Source organism: Cottoperca gobio, chromosome 7, assembly GCF_900634415.1.
Source record: "Cottoperca gobio chromosome 7, fCotGob3.1, whole genome shotgun sequence".
Lineage (NCBI taxonomy): Eukaryota > Metazoa > Chordata > Actinopteri > Perciformes > Bovichtidae > Cottoperca > Cottoperca gobio.
The window spans coordinates 16798712-16820219 of record NC_041361.1 but is presented as its reverse complement, the minus strand read 5'-3'; the positions used below and the strand labels follow the sequence as shown (position 1 = coordinate 16820219).

Genomic DNA, 21508 nt, shown 5'->3' with positions numbered 1-21508 from the left:
ATCTGTCTCAGAAACAGAGCAGGTGTCTCTCTGGTCCAGTTACACAGGCTCATACTGATATGTGTGGGTTTGATCTAATAAAAGCAATTCATTGTGCAAGTATCTTGAATTATAACCCTTTTCATACCAACAGCGAGCAGCAGGGGTGGTGATGTCGCCCAAGCAGTCGTTGATAAACACCTTGATCCGGACGAAGATATCTCAACAACTATTCATGTTCCTAAGAAGATGATTCGTAAATGACTCCATGACGTTTCTCACTAAAACTGTGGTCCATACCTCAACAAGAACCACAGGTGAATAAACAAAGAGTGGATCGCAGCTGCTGATAGCATTATGAATTGCAACTGCAATCTGCCCCATCTAAGGGTCCTATTCACAAAAGATATTGCAATAATTACATTACAGAGCAAACACGCCCATAAAGATTTGCAGCTGATTGCAATTTGCCCTTTTTTGGAGGAATGAGGGAGAAAATGATTTGTTTATTGATCTGTATCATAACTTTTAAAAACAAAATCTCATCTTTTTACGCATGTATTAAATGCATGTATAATGTATTGTCATTGCACCCCGTCACTGCATCCCAAAATAAATGAGTTTGAGCGGAGTGTGACGATGCCTTCGCCTGGCATCAATCCCTGCTGCCATGATCACTGGGAAGTCTGGGCGTGACACCCCTCATAAGTTGCCACCAACTTTCTATTCACTGTAACTGTGTGTGGCTAAAAGAACTGATCATTCTGAATGTTTTTGCAACGAGGCTCATTTGCATAGAAACGGGACAATTTTGCGCTAAATGTAAGCATATTACCTCATATACAGTAGATATGCAAAAGCCGTGCAAACCTTTCGTGATTCGTCCCTGCTAGTCTTACAGTTATGCTAGTAGTAGCTCTGTGAGGCTGTTTCTAAGCAAGCGGTGCTTTGGGCTGAACGCTAACATCAGAACAATGACAATACTAACATGCTTATGTTAGGAAGGTAAAATGTTTACCATGATAACCGTTAATTTGCTAATAAACACAATCTACAGCAGAGGCCGATGGGAATGCCCTTAATTTTGCCAAGATTTAAACCATAGGACAATTATTAAATATGGTAGATGAAAAGTCAGGGAAGCACTAAAATAAAGTGTTACTGTAAAACATAATTGCGTGTTTGCAATAGGACTCTATACTTACATTTCCTAGACTTATATCACCGGAGTCTGAGGGGATCTGGTCCATCTGGGCTTCTAAATCGATGAACATACAAGTCTCAGGAATACCTTCTGGACCTGCAGCTGAAGCCTCTGACTCTTCTGCACATAGATACACACAGACACACAGACAGACAGACACACACACACACACACACACACACACACACACACACACACGAAAAGTTGAGTGGTCAACCTGCCTTGAGGAGCTACCAACCCACCACATACAACAAACAGAAAACACTGAACTGGGTAGATGAAAGAATAGTTTTATAAGCCAAGACTTGTCCTCATGGTGGCACTGAGGGAAAGCTCAAGAGGGCCACCGAAATCAGTAGCTTTCTTCGTACTGGCGGTATGATGAGTGAGCACTTCAGATAGTGTGTAATATGAGCAAGGAATAAGCAGATACAGTAGCTGATCAGAATCCTGACAGTTTGCCCTAGAAAAAATAAAGTAGCACTTCTTTGTCTGGTGAGCATGAATGGGCACACCAAATGTGATGCCAATCTGCCCATTAGTTCAAGAGATATCAGAGACATGAATAGCAAATACAGGCACAAAATATAAACTACTGACAGCTGCCTAAACATTTGGCCTAGATCAGGCAGCCTTTCCCAACAATGGCGGATACAGAAAAATAGACAGTCTTTTCCAAAGCAGCAGAGTAGAAGCAAAAAAGACTGAACAGCTTATCGGAGCATCAGTGGAGGAAAGTGCTGAGTGCAGCGATGAAGAGTTCTGATCTGAGAGAACATTAAAGAGAAGAAGCATCCTTGTCATCAGCTGTGAGAGCAAGGTGAACCCTCCGCTTTTTGTGTTCACTCTTTCTTTTGTTCTTACCAGGGCCAGATGTCCTAACAGGAATAGAAAGATGAGGAGAGTCTGTCAGTCCTCACTTTCTGTATTTCAGAGGCTGTTTTAGGAAATACTGTCTTTTACAAATGATGTTTATATACATTTTAACAGGCTAATATGATTAGTAGTTCACAAAATGCTGCTTAGATTACATTTTCATCAACAAGTATCCACATCTGAAAGAAGATTCACTGTCAGTGTATTTCTCTTCCTACATTGTATTCTGCTTCTTGTAACTAAAGCATGATTATGGATCTGTTTAGGCATTCAAAACACTTTGCTAAGACTAGGGAAACATTGTGGGTGTTGGTTAAATATTGAAAAGGTCACTACATCCTACTGCACGCTTTTAGTCAGCATTGATTTTTTTCAGTACTCTGACAAATATTATAAAAAAAGAGTAGAAGTCTACAGCCATGCTAGCTGCTCTATGGAGAGGGGTCTAGCTGCAGAGCTCCAGGCTCGGGGCCAACCTCCTCCGTCAGGATACGTCAGCAAGCGTTCATTAGGGTTACACCAAGGTAAACAATACAACCCTAATATTTCTGTAACTTATAAAGTTAGATAACATAACGTTAAGCAGCAAATGGGCCAGCCAACCTTATGAGTTTGTTAACTAGCTATGCTAATGTTGTTAGCAAACTAACGTTTATGTTAGCTGAAATGATTACATAAAGCTTTTTGAAAGTTTCCCTGTTATTTTTGTTGCGCTAACGTTAGTTTGCTAACAACATTAGCATAGCTAGCTAAACGTTAGCAAACTCACAAGTTATTTGCTGCTTAATGTTTAGTTGTGTAACTTTAGAAGTTACAGTTTCATGGAAATATTAAGGTTGTATTATTTACCTTGGTGTTATTGCTATGAATAGTACCACATTTGGCATTTTCAGTTAGGTTCAGGTGGGTTGGGTTTTAAAGATGCAAGTACAGTCCCTGTAGAACTCTAATTCAAGATAAGATTGGCATTAAATAATAATTTTGTGCATGTGTGCATATGTTGAAGAGCTTTAAAGATTTCTTTTGAGCTTTTTTGCCCTTATTAGATCAACAGGACAGAAACACTGGAAATGGGGAGAGAGGGGATGACATGCAGCAAAGGGCAGAGCAAAGAGCTTTACCTGGGTGTTCAGAAAGCTCCTGGCTCTCTTGCTTTGGCTGCAGTTCTCCAGTGCCCAAGGATACAGAGCTGCTCTGATCGTTAGATGTTATGTTTTGACTGCTTGTCTCCTGTCAGCCAACAACAACACACACAGAGGACTTTAAACATGATAGTTTAATTATATGACTGTCTTTACACCTGGCAATGTGAATTGACGACACATTCATTATGTTTGCTGTAAATTCTCTATTTTTTTAATTTGTAACTGTGAATTTCAGGCGATCAAAGAATCAGCAACTCTTGAGGTCCAGATCCACAGTCTGACCTGGCAGGAGTTGGCAGAGACCTGGGATGCCATCTGGACATGGCTAGTCTCTGGACTGAGACATGCGGAGGTGTCCAGGCTGAAGAGGGTGGCCAGTGCACCCTTGTTGGTCAAGGTGATAGTCCATGAAATAGTTTGGCCGACGACGTGCGAACCGAAGTCAATGAACTGGCTATCAACCTCCAGCTAAAGAGAGGATACATTCACATACAGTGATTAGCATCAGCAGTGAATAGCTGCCAGCGTAAGAACAGAGTTTTACATACATTAATACATAAATACAGGAACTGATTTAATAAGACCCAAAGTGTAATTAGACTGTTCTGTTGGAATAGATAGCCAGTTGTATTTATTCAATAATTAAAGTTCCTATTATTCCTATATCATTATTACTACAGCAACCTAAAGCTACAACTATATGGCCAACACAATCCATGGTGTATACTCATACGCTCCCACACGATGTGTGTACATGTATAGCAAGGAAAAAAAAGTCCTTTCAAGACAAATAGCAAGGCATGATATTTATATCTGTAGTCATTTGGAAAGTATACTACTTTTCACTAGGAGGGCTACACGGTACACAACTCACATCACATTTCTTTATGGTGCATCTGACAGGCACAGAGAAGGGACCCACTGCTGACGCAAATTGGACCTCTCCTTCCAGGTCCTCGTTGATCTGAGGGTATCGGACAATGTGTTGCTTTATAACAGCGTAGACATTGAATTCAAAATGAAGCTTTGACATTAGAATTTGATTCTAAAACAAAAGAGTGGAATGACAGCGGGCAGATAGAGAGAATGAGTTTTGACTTTGCTAATGAGTAGAAAGTTGTATTTACAAATCTATAGTTCCTGCATTTCTCTTTTCAGAAGGACACGTTTGTATTGTTTTTGGACTTGACTATCATTTAGATCTATTGTACTAATCTCAGGGGGCTGCAGAGAATATTTCAGGCCTCTGTACCTCATGTTGCCTTGCACAGCTCATAATGGAAATAAGCAGATCAGTCAAACACTATGATATGCAAAGGCTCAGGATTAAGCAGAGATTCCATTGTGTTATTCTTACACCTCTCATCTGATGTGGATGTGAAAACCCTCAAATTAAAGCTGAAAGCCAGCACCTTAAATCCATAGGTATTACTTATTTTCAAATCCAATGTGATATAGAGCACACACACACTGCCACAGTAAGCGTCTACCAGGAGGAGTGAAGTTACTAACCAGAGGTTGAAAAACAGCCTGCATGTTACAGGACATCCCAGTCGATAAAGATCCAGGAGGCTCAAAGCTGAAACACAAATTACAGTGAGTTCGGAATAAGAAAAATTTGCATTTCTGTACAGTTAAAAATGAAACGCATCACCGCATATGAACATGGATATTACACAGTTAAGAGCATTTATTCAGAGTAAAATAATTGACAGACATATTTCTGATGAGTAACACAATGTAAAAGCAGTGTTCGATTGTGTCTTTGCATGTGTACAGCAATAACATAAAACAAGACTCAAAGGAAACTCCTTGGTTTTAAAGCACCACAGAATGTACATGCCGCTGCAGAAGCTTCAGATGAAATGCTGAAGTACGATGAATCTCCAGAGAACGGAGCAGATAAGCTGAAGACAGAGCCGAGGTCAACAGTCAACCTGATGCTCAGTTTGCACGGCGCAGAAAACAAAGAAAAGAACAAAACCTATTGTTCCTTTACAATGCACTGCAGTGTAAAGGAACACCACTGTCGGGAATTATTTCATTATTATCTCGCACTGTAAACAAGAGCAGAAACCAAAAGCTAATTTCCAGTCGAGAAAAGAAACATGAGGAGCTATTTCAGAGCAACATGTGTATCTCACAGCACACCAACACTAACGCTGCCCCGAGGAGCTTCACAATCTGCCGCCCTTCGAAAGACACAAGAAGAGAGTCGATCGATACGAATAGAGCGGGCAGCCCAAGGAGCAGAGAGGATTCTCAAAATTCAATAGATAAACAACAAGATGTGCAACTATGAACATAATCAGGAAGCAGCTACAGTTACAGAATATAATGGACACCAAACCCTTGTTATAAAGTCTTGGTAATGGTATGGTAGTGCAACCATGCAGTGGCTAATTTGCATTATGAGATGTCTTTTATGCCATGTTGACATTTTGCTCTGCAGGTGGTTGAAGACACAATTTGGAAAGGCTTTATAGTAGTTTTACTTATGTCAACTGTTCAAACTCTGTGAAGAAGGAGAATTAATTCTATGTTTTTCATTCAGTTATACACCATCAAGGATATGCAGATGGAACATTAATACAGGACAGCGAGCAGCATACAGTAATTACAGTTGAAGTGATATTAAGGAATATTTCTTTCTTTGAAATTGAACACATATGCTTATATATCCTTGGTGTTTCTTTTCATTTGTGTACTTATTCTATATTATGTTATCACTAAAAAGAAAAACATTAAGTTATTAATGATCTTTCTGGGATGACAGCATTGGAGAAAACTAATGTCCCATTACATTAGAGTTCTCTGTTGCACTGTTGAGACGGAGTAAACAAACGTGCGCTGTAGCTACAAGTCCTGAGCAGACAGCATGTTGTTACTGGTAATGGATAGTAAGGACCACACCAACATCTAACCTGACCAAAGTGACATTTACATGCTGTTTAATTGGCTGCAGCGGAGCAGCTAATTAGCTATACAGCCTGACGTTAGCAGGGCACTTTCCCCCGGTGAATGTTTGTTGGGGCGCTTGTTGAACAAGCTATAGTGCAGGACAAGATGCGTGTTCAGGTTTGTAAGGAAGATAAGAAGGAGACCGGGTTGTTGTTCAAATGATGTGGCTCTTGTGTTGTGCAGCAGGCTGCTGTCTGCTCTGCCTGTGATAGAAACAAACTGTGACAGAACTAAACAACATTAGAAATGTGACTTTTAAGACATTAGAACTGCAACAGGACCCAACCCATCATGTCCCCTGGATGCAGCTGGGTCCTGTTGCAGTTCAAGTTAAAATCTCTTCAGGTTTTCTGTTGGCAAAATGTCTGTGGAAAGTCAAACAAATCTTAAGTCCCTCTAGAGTTGACTTGATGATGCCTATAGCCACAAACAAGAAATGAAGACTCTTCTGAAACATGGTTTGGTTAGCTGTGGACCTCTTCAAATTCCTTTTACTGAACTCAAACGGTGCTTTATGCTTCATTGTTGGACAGCTATAATAAATAATGTTTTACACACACACTTAAAATTAGAGACATAATTAACAATCTGTGCACACTATCACCAGTGTGTTTGGTCTGAACCAGTTCTGTGACAATGTTGGTCCAGCTGTCAGGTTTGGCTGGCTGAAGCTGCCCCCCAGCTCACCACTGTGACATGGAAGTGTATGAAAGCATCCCACCTGGTTGGGTAAGTCTGATGCTAATTATTAATGTCACATTGCACTTTCATCAGAATGAATTTTCTTCTTCGGGCTAATTTCCGTCCTTATTGGTACCATTCTTCTTCCCTAGCTTGAAGACAGGTGGTATTAAAAGACACGTGATGAAAATAAAATAGAACAGTTCACTTGGGATTAAATACTGAGTGAGGCAGTGTTTGTAAAAAGCCTGCTGGAGCCCTATATAAAGTGCTGAAAAACGAGGCCATACTGTACAGGATCTATTGCAGTCGACTGAAGTGATGAAGATGAGACCGTGGCTGTACAGTATTACTGACTATGCCCGCTGTTCTATTTTAAATTCTGGCCCATTGGCTTCTCCTACAGTAAATCAATAAGCACTCTCAGTTCATTATTCAATTAAGCAGCGGTAATACACCCTCACACTCATAAGCACATCTGAGAGCGATCTACAGCGAAGCATCGAATCTCTGATGACGCGTTTGAATGTTGCTGTCGTACTCATTTCACGTGGCTACGAACAAAATACTAATTCCTGTACTGTGGTTTTAGGAATTATATGAAAGTGTTGACAATGACGAGTATTTTAAGGGCAGATATTTAGATGAATTTATCCAAACCGTAGAGATTTATTTTACTTTCTGGTATTTGTTATGGTATGGTTACGGTTATAGTTAATCTGGTGTTTGAGGGGTGGATTTTTTAAAATCAGAATGGAACATTAGAGGATATAAAGTTTCACTGCAGCTTTGACTGATGCTCATACTAAATTGTTATTGTGGACTCTTATGCTACATTTCCACTGCACAGCTCTACTCAACTTGCTCTTATTTGGTTCTCCATAGCAAAAGTTGGTGATAGTACCAGGTAGCACCTCAATCGAGGTGAGCTGAGCCGACACTAAAAGGTGGATTTAAAACACTTCAGACCGCTGATTAGTCAGAGAATCGTTATCAGCGTGACACGTAACATCCTGCAAAAACCTTAGATTTTTAAATACGCAAGCTATCGTCACAAATCTTTCAGACAAATCAAAAAGCTGATAAAGCACTTCACTTTGAAGATAGAATGAAGAAAGATGAAACTTCACTCGATGTAAACTTCAGTGGGGTTTGCTCTGATCTCATGCAAGGCAAACAGACATCCACATGTGGAGTATAACTGGAAAAGGAAAGCTCTACTGCCACTCACTTCTAGAGACTGAATTCCTCTTGGGAGATCAAAACAGTTATGATGCTAACAGTTCGTCCATTGCTTGCTCTCAACATTTGATGTGTGCTAACAAATCTCTCTCTCGCTCTCTGCGAGCTCACAATGTCCAACTGAGATCATCATAACACATCTCATGCTGATCCTGTATGATTTGGACCTAATTAAACTGTTTCTACTACAGCATCAGACACAGAGTCTGGCAGGCCTGGGCTGTTGTGGTTTCGGTCCCAGTAGTGAAAAGATACAGCAGAGCCCATACTGGCACAAATTCACAATGCAAGTACGCTAGGCGGGTTTCTAAATTTCTAGAAAGCCATTTTTAGAAATTCAGGGGGCGTACAGGGAACCATGGGCTGCTGTGAAAAAGCCCAGTGTGATCCTAGTTCATGTTTCTCTGTCTCCTGATGTGCTAATGGTTTAAGCTGGGGGAGCCATGAAGGCTTTGCAGTTGTCACGAGTGATCTTAATATCGCACAACAGACAGTGAACAGCAGAAGGAGGCTGTGTGACACACTGTTAGAAACAGTGTCAGGCATGTTTAAGCATAATTCAGTTTTTAACAAGGGACACCAAACTACACTGTTACGTAACAAAGTATATGAGCCGCCGAGGGGCTAAAATATCAGGGTTTAGGGAAATGGCCATCCAACAGCATGATGGTTGATCAGGGCTAGCCACTGGTCGTCCCAGACCATGTCAGGCTGTATATGCAAAACTCCTGATTGTATTAACTTGAGTAAAGGTTTGTTTATATAGTTTCACTTGTAAAAGACTGTTTTCTTTATATAATCTTTTCTAAGATACAAGTCAGGCTATACAGACATAATCCTTTAAGTTATGTAAGAGCAGAGTGACCAACAGGTTACTTTGCACGGCATCTGGATCAATGCGATATTACAGAAAAGTCCATCTTGTCAGGCTTAAAGTAATGCGTTTGTGTCCGAACCATTAGTAGCCTGGACCAATCAGCGTCCTGCAAGGAGCTACTGGCAGCTGAAGGCGGGGTTTAGGTGTGTGTGACTGTGTGCTCAACACAAACAATGGCGGCTCCTATTTAGAGAGTATTTCTTAATTGAAAGAAGAGCAAAGAGCGGCACTGAAGGCTTTCCTCACTGTTCTCTTGACTAGAGTTTGTTTGACAGATGGTTCATCCAATCACCTGACAAGTATTTTTGGTAGATGCCCTTTTTCTTAACTGTTTCCAATAACGGCTTCTCAGATTGTTCTGTGTAACAAACCATCTGGCACGGGAACCCAAAAAGCTTTGTCATAAATGACAGTGGTATCTAGTAATGAAGTACTAATTAATCTAATGTAGAAAAGTAACAGCGGGCAGCATCTGTTGTTAGTATGTGTATTCATTTGATTAATTATCTTTAGACTTCTGTTCCAGCAAAAAATATGCATACCTTCAAAATATGTATAATCAAGAAAAATCTGAAGAGAGATTGAGAGTACTGTTGTGCTTCAGTAACATGGAAGAGAGATCGGGAGTTGAGGGGGCAGCTGAAGCACAGCATGTGTGCATTCATTCGCTTTTTAAGAAAATGTTTGCTACATGCGAGCTCCGATCAGAAGACTAGAAGGTGATGTGTTCAGACAAGTGGTCCAGCACGAAGAACGGCATCAGTAGTTTCCGGCTGACCCCACCGAAGCCTGGGAGAATCTTCACTCAGTCGGGCAGAAAGAAGAGACACGAAGAAACCACATCAAGTCATCGGGGGAGCTGATGGGAAAGCGATACACAGCGAGTGACCTGGAGAACAATGCATCTCTGCTCGGCCTGTGGGCTGCTGGCATGCTGAGAGAGAGGAGATAGCAGAGACGTAGTCTGACTCACTGAGTCTCATAAGAGGAGCTGTGATCGCGGTGAGCCGAGCTGCCGTCCATATGTGGGAGGACAGGCTTTGCTTTCGCGTCCACTCCATCGTCTTTTAAAATGACAACAAGTGGTTGTATTGAAGGTGGTGAAGCATCAGTAGATGTTTCCATGTGATAATTGAAGCTGTCCAACGCATAGTGAGTTCAGAGGAGCTTTAACATTTCAACACAACACCTGTAGCTCGAGTGCTCTGTCCGGGACCATGCTGCTTAGAAGTGTTTTCACTTTCACATGTTATCCTTTGGACACTTTTGTTTCTTTGTCTGATAATCCATAAATAAACTCAATAAATCCTATTTGTATTAACCGCAGCTGCATCATTGCTGGGGACACACACGTATACGCACTATAGCACTTGTATCACTCGGCAGTATTTAGCATTGCTGAGTTTGTTCAGCTGTGACGACTTCATTTAGTTTTTTATCTTAATTGTTTGTATCTAAGGTCAAGAAAGAACTTCCATGATCAATATTACACAAATACAGTATTTTAATATCACTACCATATGGGGGATATGAGAGGTTGCTGGTGTATGTTGCATATCTGTATGTTGTTGTAGTTGTACACGTTTGTCCCAGTGCTCGTGTTTGTCTTGATATCTGGCGCAGCTTTTGTCCCCCGTGCACTGTAGCGTGGTCGTACCGCCGAGTGTTTACAGACCATGTAAGCATCTTACGTGATGGAGATGAAATCCTTCGCATGGGCGGAGACCCCGAGAAGCTTGCAGTGGTTGGTGACGTAGCTGATGTTAGTCAGGACGATTTTCTTCTTATACATTTCCCCCACTTCAAAGTCCTAAAACAAAATTCACCTTAAAGTAAGTCAGTCTGTTGGTATTAAAATCCATCAAAACAAAGATTAAAAATGAAGTGTTAATTAGACTGACATAGTTAAAATGGGAATTAGTATTCGCTCTGCTGAAAGACATGAATTCCTATGATGAAGACTTTGGGATGTGCATCCCACAGAAGCGGTAGTGTGGTACCTTGAAGAGGATGACCTTCGGTTTACTGCTGAACGGCGGCCCTTTCAACTCTTTTCCATGAACCCTTTTAGGAGGAGCGTTGAGCTTTCCACTGGTCAACGCAGGTTCTTTCTGCTTTACTTCTGTCTGCACCAAAGTCGTTTTCTCACTCAGGAGCTTCTGTAACCACACGGGGAAGCAACAGCTAGTAAGTAATTATAAATAATCACTGACAAAACTCCTAACTGTCACATCGTAACATAAGATTGTGTTTCAGTTCAAATTCAGAAGAAGAAATGTTTCCCTAGAAACAAAACAAAAGAAACAAAAGCTAACTTTCCGTCAGCATAAAGGTTTTCAAACATTTTTGTACTTTCTTCTCGATGCTCGAGGCTGCGCGTGAATAAGAACTGTGTGTAGTATTCTTCTTCAGATTGAGTGCAGATGCAAATATGCACCACGTCATTCGGGTCAAACAAGATTGAAATATTATTTAAAGTAGGACGGATATGAGATTAAAACTTCCTAAAGGCTTAGTCTGCTGCAATGTGAACATGTAGCTTTAGCTAAAGTACATTTGACACTTAATACAGATGGGTACAGGCATACATGTTGTTGATTGGTAGCAAGAAAGTGCAGTACATTGAAGTTATTTACTAATGGTGTTGGCAGTAGGCCCTACATTGTTTGTTTCAGTGTCAGAATTAATCGGGGGCAAAGAGCAAACATTTAAGGTATTTGCGCATTAAAACACAATCGAGGGGGCTAAAACAATAGTGTGGGTGTGTGTGTAAATTCCTCCAAATTTCAAACATCTAGGAGAAATCTTTTATTTTCTACGCTGCATGTTTCACCAGAGAAATGTATTTATCAAGAGTAAAATATCCCGTTCAATTCATATTGTGGTCAACATTCTTTAAAAAAACAAATATCATATACTGTATAGAAAAAAGAACATATCATATAGTTACTGATACCAAAACGATACTTTTTTCTATACCTTATTTTGAGATATTTTTCTACAGCATCTCAGTTCTAAAATGTTAAGTGTTGTCTAAACGAAAGCAGACGTACAACAACGCTGCTAATATTCTAACATTTTTAATTGGCAAAGTTATGATTTCAATCAGAAAATGGTATCTTATCAGCTATTGGTACTTGAGAATTTTGAAACAAGGAGCTAGCAACACACTTTAGACACCCAGTCCTGGTCGGAACAAGCTGAACAAGCTCCTTAAGGAGAAACAAAAGAGCGACATCGTGTGTGGAAAGCCCTTTTTTAAACTTTTGTCATTGTATCCCTGCTCTATTCTTTCTGTATTGTAAAGCACTTGAAGTGAACTGACATTATTATTATTATTATTATTATTATTATTATTATTATTATTATTATTATTATTATTATTATTATTATTATCTTGTTAGCTTTGTTACATTGCTGTGCTGGTCTATCGCACAAGCCATTACTGTGTTGAGAAGCAGCCTTTGATGAGGGGAAGGAGTCTGATCTGCATGTTAGGCTTCCACTCGACTTGTCACTTACTCAGAGCTCGCAGCGGTAGCACCGCGCTCGCTCCGAGGCCTCAAAGATGCCGGCACAATGAGAAGTGATGCCTGTCGCACCGCATTTCAAGCGTGTGTGAGTGTGTGTGTGTGTGTGAGTGTGTGTGTGTGTGTGAGTGTGAGTGTGTGTGTATTTGATTACATTTGTATTGTAGAACTTAACAATTCTAACATAGATTTAGGAAATCTGGCTAAAAGGTCAATATAAGCCTGTGCATGTTGAGTGAAAAAAAATCAATACCAGCTTTGAATTTCTAAAAAGTTTGCAGTGTTGGAAAGTCAGTGCAAGTTGCCCACAGGCGCTCAGTGTACTGTATGCTAATGTGTTAGTATTACTGAGGACACAGCCATCAGTGTAATCCTTCTATGGTAACAAGTCAAATAACATTCATTGTCTTCATCGCTGTTATCATCCGCAGTTAGAGTATCAGCATAATCCGTCTGATGAAGGCTTTTAATGGACGGATTAGTTTAGCCAGGGATCATTTTGTAAGTGAGGATTTGTGAAAGTAGCCACAGTTAGCTGTAAAGAGTCACAGTACCACAGTACCTTCTGTGGTATGGAAAACCACAGAAGATGGTATCACAGGTTCTGAACAGTTATTCCAACTATGAACGTTCACAAAACACTGACATCTGTGTTTATTGGAACATACTAACATGTTAGAGGTACAGCTACTGGGAGTTGTACCTGTGTATGGTCCCTCAATAAATCAGTGAGCAAGAAATCAGCTTTGCCGTTTACATTGAACCTGCTATGCAACTATTTCAAATCAATTAAATATTGCCTTTCACTGGAATTATTCATACGTCAGTTTGCAAGTGGGAATTCAACTGTTATAGAAATATGCAATAAGCACATCCTTAGAAAAAACCGATGTGGCTGCTGTGAATGGGACGTGATTTATGAGTGTTTAAATTTAGCAGCTCGTGGGGATTTGCTTTTGCTTGGCAGTGGCTGTTGCCTTAGTGCACCTTGTAGTTCTGCTCCCACAGCCCAGAGAACTCGGGCTCGGCCAGGCTGTCGGCGAGGCTGTGGTGGTCCACTTCCTGGTGCGTGGCTTCCTCCAGGTCGTCGACATCAGAGGAGGATGACGGCGAGCTGCTGATGTCACTGAACCGTCTTAACTGCTGGACAAATGCATATACACGTCAGGTCAAAATGCAGCTCTTGAAAGCTCACGAAAGTCTTCTCAGACGTAATGAACCACTCACGACTGTGGCTCTCCCCTCTGTGGCTGCCGGGGGAATGGGGTCCAGGTAATACAGGAGATTCTCTCTCACTCTCCCCAGAAGTGGGAACTTGTCAGTGGTTGAGGGTTTAGGCAGCAGTGGCTGGTGCCTCTTTCTGCTCTTTACCAGCTGTCCCTCCTGAAGGATTTTTGCCACAATCTCCTCTCTCTTTGACTTCTGCCTCTCCTCCAATTCCCTGAGAAAGGCAAATCAACAACGCTACATTATACTGAAATGCGGTCATGAATTCCTCAGCACACAGTGAGAGAGAAAACACCCACACACTGCTGCATGGCGTGGGAGTGGAGGACATGCATGTGGGAGAGGAAAGGGAAAGGAGAGGACGTACTCTTGTTTTCGTTTTATATCCTCGAGTTGTTTCTGCTGGTGCATATGCTTGACGCTGTCGATTCCTTGGGCCTGCAGGGACTCTCTCAGTTGTCTCTGTCGCTGCTCTTTCTTCTGGGCAGTTGCTTTGGCTCTGCTCTGATGGACACGTAACCTCTCCTAAAGAAATGACATCAGATTAATGAAGCCATCTTTGACTACGTGGTATTTGAGCCTTACGAAGAGTTGAACATGAATATTACAGAGCTTTTTTCTCCTAATATATGGAATGTACCTGTTGAGTGTTGAATTGGAGAATGCTGCACTCAGCATGATGATTATAGCATTGCAAGGTAACAGCCCAGAGCTGAATTACTGCATTTACGGATCCATGAGGGGGTGTAGTAATGACAATAACATTAAAATGTGGTTTCTGCTTCACATCTCTCCTAGCTAGGAGGAGAATGTGTTTATAATTTATGCCCTAAAATGTACTTCATTCATGCTAATTTATTAGTACTTTAAATATATGTAATGTTACTGTAACAGCAGGAATGGAAGGTCCAAGTTGTCGCGGTTACTCTGTTAGTACCGACACATTCTGCATTTATTACTTATTAATATTGATACCATTGATCAACACTCACAGCTGTGATGCTACACTCATACACCTCTGTGGAGCCTAATGTTTATGCAGTGAAAAATAAACAGTTGTCACTTCATGGACAGTATTATCTAAATGAAAACTTCAGTTTAGATACAGTTTTGTTTTTATTAGGTATGTGGATAATATTCAGATTTTTCATGTTAGACTTCCCAAAAAGTTAAATTGCCGATAATTTTGTTTGTTATTAGTGCACACAAATTCAGTCATTCAATATCACAAATGAGTCATTTGTGCACACAAAGTTGCTCCTTTTTTTTCACACATGACACCGACCGGGCTGTGTGAAGTTTGTTAGCTTAAAAGGCAGACAATAAATTGAAACACATATATACACTAATAACTTACTTTAACATGATCTTATCTAGCACTATAGATATGGTAGCTATAGAAAACGTTAATGATACATTGCGCGACAGCTTGTGTTACAGTATCAGTATCGGGGGGGGGGGGGGGGTGCTGGGGGTGCTGGTGCTCACTTGGGTGGCTGCTATGTTAGATTTCAGGGACATGACAGCCTGCATCCTCTTTTCCGGTCCCTCCCTGTTCTGCTGATGCATCCTGAATGAAACGGGGACAATGCTCAAATACAGTAATGAGAGAAAAACAAATCTGTTTGTGATTGTGATTGTGATTGAAATGTCCAGAAGCTGAGCAACATCGAGGTTGATTATTACGACTCAGAAAAATTCTTTATTCTCTAGAACCAATAACCCTCTTAGTATTATAATGATACAATAATACCATTCACTTTAGCTTTCTGCGGGGAAATACTGAGAGAAAAGCTCAGGTTCCAGATACATATAGGCATTTATAACAAAAGAACACATAAACAAAAATATCTATTTAAATGAACAGATACATTTTGGGGAAACAAAATGTATGAGGAACAGCAAGCAGACAATCATTGTGTTCCACTTGATGGCATGTTGCCATGGTATAAGCAGGATAATCCACTCAGCAGTGTGGTTATTGAACAATATATAGGTTGCAGGGGGCTTTGAGCTACAGTACCATGTGGTGCTTGATTATTTGACTTTCTGACCTCCCCACCCTGTCTGAAGACTTTTCATTTTCTTTAAGTTGAGTAATTACCTAAAACAGCTGGGCATCGTAGTTCATGGTAAAATGTATTCAAACAGGAGTAAAGAGAGGATTTGATGCGGACTACTATGAGATGCTGATTAATACACATTTGTATGTATAGTGTGTGTAGGCTTGACTCATAATAGACTACTGTGCTTATGTTCATGGTAATGAAGGAACATGTGACCGAAAGCAACAGTGTGGCTCATTAGTGAGTTTTAACAGTTTGTGAACCACAATGCTGCTCAACAGAGGAATACACCACAGTACACCAGGCTTTGACTTATTAGTCAGTTATTAATCCGTTCATTGCTGGTTTTGGTATCTTTGACAATAACAAAATGTATAATATTGCACATTAAGTTTCTTTGTAATGCAAAGTGTTCTGTAAATAAAGCGGCCTTGCTTTGCCTATAGTGAATGTATGTGTTCCTTTGACAACAAGGACACTTATGTTAGAGGTGACCGGTGAAAGTTATACGAGCCCATTGTCACATAGACTAGTATAAACCAGAACACAACCTACATTTCATTATATTTTTTTACAGTTAGCATTTCTTAGGGGATATTCCATGACTACCTTGAATCCCCTTTTCTCCTCGCATCTGATATTCACTTTCAGCTAGAACTTTTCTGTGTGAATTTTCAGGTACCCTGTCCCACCTGCTGCTTGTAATATAGTTTGCCAGTATGAGCGAGCGATCAATAGGTTGTGTCAAGTCTCCAATGAGTCCTCCGAGATATGTTTGTGTTCTCCTCTGAGCCCTGTTTATTGACTTAAAGGCTGATTACCTTTTAATGGTCTCTTTCAAGTGCCTGGCAGCTACCTTGCGACTGGCCCGGCCCTCTTCACTTTTCTCCTGACATTCAGCCTCCTCTTTCTCCAGCAGGGCTGCCTGTTTACTATCAGAACACAATCACAAAGACTTACATGACATACCAGTCTTCATATGGCTGTTGAAGGTTGATATAACTGATTCCCATACAGGCATCTCATAAAAAGAAACAATAAAAAAAAAAAGCCATGGAGCAATTTAACCGTGAATGAACAATACACTATGTTGTATTTCATCTCACTTCAGTGCACACATTAATCATGTATAATCTTTTACCATGTGCATATAAGTGTCACATCTTCTACTTACTCGTTTATATCATGAGATTAATCATTTTGAGCACAAAACTCCCGAAAGCAATACAGTGTAAATGGCAAAGATGGTTGTTTTCCCTACTCCCTGAGATGCTGCATCTTGAGCTGCAGGTTCTGGCTGGCTTTCCTCTCCTGCTGCAGCCTTGTCGCTGCCTTCTGGTTCTTCAGGACCTGAAAGGCCCGCTCCTCCTCCTGCACCTCCTGCCGGAGCGAGGAGAACCTGCCAAGCTCCACCTCCACTTCACTCAGCTCCAGTCTGAAGAGCAACGATGGAGCATAATGAGATGGATGTAGATAGAACGTAAAGTTAGAAATACTGAGTGTTGGTGTATATTATCTACCAGTACACCCACTTATTGTGGCGGAGATAAGAAGCTAGAAATTGAAAAATCTGTATCTTGGGAATTCTGTGTTGAGATGGTGCAAATATTTCTAATACATGTGTCTTGTGTTGTCTATCACATAACTAAGACTAAAGAAGTGTAAAAATTGACTGTGTATGTCAAATTATTCCGAGGTACATACATGAGGGGGTCAACAGTGTATTCTCTATCTTGTAAGGGGTCCTTGGCATAAAAACATTACAAGAACTTCTGGAATAGGCAGTTATCATGGTGGAATGTGCACTTCTGATTGGCAAATGCAGCACTTTGAGTTATGGGAAATGTTTGGGCAGGTTAAACCTTTTAGCTCGAGCCTATGTTGTTGTTTTTAGCCCTCTATGTCTGCTTCCCCAGTTAATGCAATGGTCCTATTAAAATAAGCAAAGGGGTCTGACGTTTCATCATCAGACCTTACGCACTGTGAACCTTTGCACAATTCTGCACAAATATTACAACTTTAATGCAGATATACTGTGCATATGTTTTCACAGAAATGTTGTCATATCTTTATTGTATTTTCTTTTTTGTATATTTACGTTTTTTTAACAAATGTATTTATAATATACATATATTTTTTTATATTTGCTTTTCTTTTTCCATTTTAATTAATCTTACTGTGTTTATGTATGCACCAGTACACCAAAGCAAGAAACCTACTTGACAATAAAGCGAATTGTGATTACTGTCAAACCGTTTTCCTCTCGGACTCACTCTTGTTGCCTCAGCTCAGTGTTGATGTGGCCCTCCAGCTCCTCCTCACTCTGCAGCTTTTCACACAGATGCTTATGCTGGGCTCGCACACGAAACACTGCCACACTGCAGCATCAAATAAACAAAGAGTGGAATGAAAAGGGGTTAGGCCAAACAGAAACATCTTATATATGAATATAAAGTACAGACCGGTCACTGTTTGTTCATTTTGAACTCACCCGTTGTCTGCTGCTTTCTGTCGCTCAATCTCTGTCTCCAAGTCATCCCTCTGCTCCACCAAACATTCAATGTACTGACGGCAGAGTTTAAGCTCTTCTCTGGAAAAAAATAAACACAAAATAACAGAGACAAGTTCAAGTGTTGATATAAAGAAACTTCCCCGATCAAAGCCAATCAGAAAGAACATTTTCAAAGCGGTTAAAGTGCAGTCTGCTCAGAGCATCAGACTAATGGATTTCCTTGTGGCCATTGCAATAAAAGGAAAGTAATTATGTCGGCTAACAAGGTAATCTAATGAAGATATTGAAAAGCTGAGAGTGGACACACACACACCTCAACAGCTTTGAAATGCCCAATGTTCTTTGTGCAGTTTAATGGTGTGTAACAGTGACTCACTGGTCATAAAAAAACAACAACAACCATGGCACATGGGACAGTGAAAGCTGCAGATTGGTTAAAAGACAGGTGTGCTTAGATTCCATTAAACTCATGTCTGATCAGAGCAAAGTACAGTTCCACTCTGACCTTAGATGTTTTGTGCCAAAAGGAAAATGACAGCCATTTTTGCTGCAGACCACAGTTCATCAGGTGCTTAATGGCTCGCAGTGAAAAAGAGGCGAGAAAAGTGGAAAGCGAGGACATTATGGGAAATGTTCTCTCTTAGGCTGAAATGATTTCCTGCAAATAGCTGAATCAATCAGTAGAGAAATGATTGGCCCTGTGTGAAGAGGGCAAGAGAAGAAAGACCTGGGAAAGTGGAATACAATGGGGGGAAAAAGATCTTTCCAGAAACTGAAAAGATTGTGGGAAATTGTTTTTCTTAGCGATGCAACGACCTCAGACAAAAAAAACCAAAAGCAAGGTTTACTTGTACAGATATCAAAGTTTAGAAATGCACATGGGTCTATTATGTAGTCTAAAATGCTACTGTGGCTCTAGAGGTCAGTTGATTGCCAGGCCCAGACCTGGCTTTCAGCACGTCGTGCTCCTTCTGTCGGTGAAAGCAGTCCAGCTGGTCCAGGTTTCGTCTCAGCTTGAACATCCGTGCTTTCTCAGCATAACTCCTCTTCTTATCATTGACGGCCGTAACAGCAAGGTCAGCGTCAGCATCACCATCAGTATCGTCCTCTCTTCGGGCAGATGGAAAATTACACTTAGGAAAGGTCACATATTTAATGCAAAGACTATGCATTATGTACATATATAAAGTTATACCACTAGTATGCCTGGAGGTTTTTGTAGTGAGGTTTTAAAATGTAGAAAGCATAATAAATTCTGGATAATATAGACAAAATTGAGCTTTGTAATTTTCTATTAAATGTCATATTGACAGTCGCATTGAGTCACAGTGACTTGATGTTCTAAATACAGAGAGGGAGATTAAGGATTAAGGATGATTACATAGACATTTGTATTTAACTGTCTAAATATGATATGAACAGAAAAGCAAGAAACACTCACTCGTACAACTCCTCTAACCACTTTAAATCAGGAGGAAAGGCTGGCTCTTCATCTTCAAAGGTCTCCTGGCCTGGACCATCTTCTGAAAAAAAGAAAGTTAAATGAGTCTCTTAAAACTCAAGTAAAATAGACAGTTATTAGAATGAAAGAGAATACAGTACTATTATGTGCAAGTAGAGATTACAAGATGCATTTTGAAAACAAGGCAGCAACAGGACTCACTCACCTTCATTGTCCTCATCAGTGATGAGGTGGACACCCAGCAGTCCACACACGTCTGACGCCACATCAAATGGACTTTCTCCGTCTTCTTTGACGTCCATTGCACCTGATTTATGAATAACACAGGTGCATATTATCAGACAAATCTTCAACATATCCCCGACAATGGGCTCCAATTAGCAGGCAATTTAACGTGGCGTTGCTCACTTAATGATTGGAAGCAACTTCTTCCATTTGGCAGACAGCGTTAATTAATTACTAATATATTAATCAATCTTAGCATAACGTCAATGTTTAGCTAGCGTTTAGATCATGCTGGAGTAGTCACTGGTCTCATTTAAAAAGTTTTAATCTAATTTTGACATTTAGATGGTGGATTATATTTCTGCCGAGTCGAAGATTGCTTTAAGTGAATTGCAGCAGATGTTAAATAAAATATTTTTTTAGCTGTGTGACATTGCTACTAAGTAAGGAAACATTTAATAACCAGATTTCTGAATGGAATTTGGCGTGTCGTTTCTCGATAGGGGCTCGCTAGGCTTTGACAGCTAGAAAACCTGGCACAAATGAATGCTGAATTTAAGATGTATAATATTTAAAGGTAAACACTACATTTAACGAACATTGAGCTATTACCTCGCTTTTCTAGATGTTCCTTTCCTTGGCAAGATATCTTCCTAAAATTACTTTTTCACACGGCCAAAATTAATCCGCCATGTTTGTTAATGTTTCCAAGGAGACAGGACGCAAGGGGCGAGGCCTTGAAGCCCCTCGAGACGTCTGTCCACTGAACTTCCAACTGAAACCTGCTGGCGGCTAAATAGTTACATAAAAATCCACTTATTGAAATAATTTTTTGCCGTTGTGATCTATAAGGTCCACCTAGATAATACAAGTTAAGATCACATTGTAGAAAAATTAGGCTACTTAATGGTAAAGTAGGAATCATGGATGTACAGCTGTTGTTTTTATAATCGCAGCACTGACTGCTTTTCTGACTGCTGTTACCTTTCAATGTAATTTCCTTCACCAACATCAGTTTATTTCTCCTGACTGATATCAGTTGGTCCACACTCAGCAGAAAATATCTCAGCTTGTTCAGAAAGTATGATAAATCTGTGAGTTATGCAAAATCTTTTGTCAAGCATGCAAGATACTGTATGGCCCTATCTGATTTACACTAGAGAAGACAGTAATGTGTAGTTGATCAGTATTGCACTGGCATAATGGGCTTTTTTAAAACTGGAAATTATTTTATTTTATTTGACACAATAAAGCTGTCTTTCAATTCATCATGATGTTGAAGAGAAATTCAGAGGGAGAGAAGTGTGTGTCCTACTGTATAACATATTGAAATCTTGTGATACAGGAATATTTTGTATCACCATGGGAGACTGAATAAATAACTAGTATGAGTGTGCGAGTGTGTGTGATGATAGAGGGCAGGTTTTGTTGGAGAGATAAAGGCAGAGCAAAGTAACTGTGAGGGAAACAAAGACTCCAGCTAACATAATCAACAGGAGGAGACTAGAGTAAGCAGAGAGA

At 40.3% G+C, this 21508-nt stretch overlaps 1 protein-coding gene across 6 annotated transcripts in view; it reads right to left on the bottom strand.

Moving 5' to 3' along the window:
• cfap74 (cilia and flagella associated protein 74) overlaps positions 1-20721 on the bottom strand; it is a 45975-nt gene extending 25254 nt beyond the window's left edge. For 2 of the 6 annotated variants that reach the window (XM_029436607.1, XM_029436610.1), the window contains exons 1-19: positions 20600-20721; positions 19968-20069; positions 19742-19823; positions 19246-19410; positions 18280-18378; positions 18062-18166; positions 17050-17223; positions 16610-16720; positions 15211-15292; positions 14090-14247; positions 13723-13936; positions 13483-13638; positions 10966-11124; positions 10657-10775; positions 4717-4783; positions 4079-4168; positions 3487-3672; positions 3181-3289; positions 1185-1303 (exon numbers count right to left, since the gene is read on the bottom strand). In XM_029436607.1, the coding sequence (XP_029292467.1) occupies positions 1185-1303; positions 3181-3289; positions 3487-3672; positions 4079-4168; positions 4717-4783; positions 10657-10775; positions 10966-11124; positions 13483-13638; positions 13723-13936; positions 14090-14247; positions 15211-15292; positions 16610-16720; positions 17050-17223; positions 18062-18166; positions 18280-18378; positions 19246-19410; positions 19742-19823; positions 19968-20064 (2292 nt within the window). In that variant the 5' untranslated portion in view covers positions 20065-20069; positions 20600-20721. Of the gene's footprint in view, positions 1-1184; positions 1304-3180; positions 3290-3486; positions 3673-4078; positions 4169-4716; positions 4784-10656; positions 10776-10965; positions 11125-13482; positions 13639-13722; positions 13937-14089; positions 14248-15210; positions 15293-16609; positions 16721-17049; positions 17224-18061; positions 18167-18279; positions 18379-19245; positions 19411-19741; positions 19824-19963; positions 20070-20599 lie in introns of all 6 variants that reach the window. The other 4 variants (XM_029436611.1, XM_029436609.1, XM_029436608.1 and 1 more) reach the window with 4 other exon arrangements.
• Positions 20722-21508: the final 787 nt, after the last annotated feature.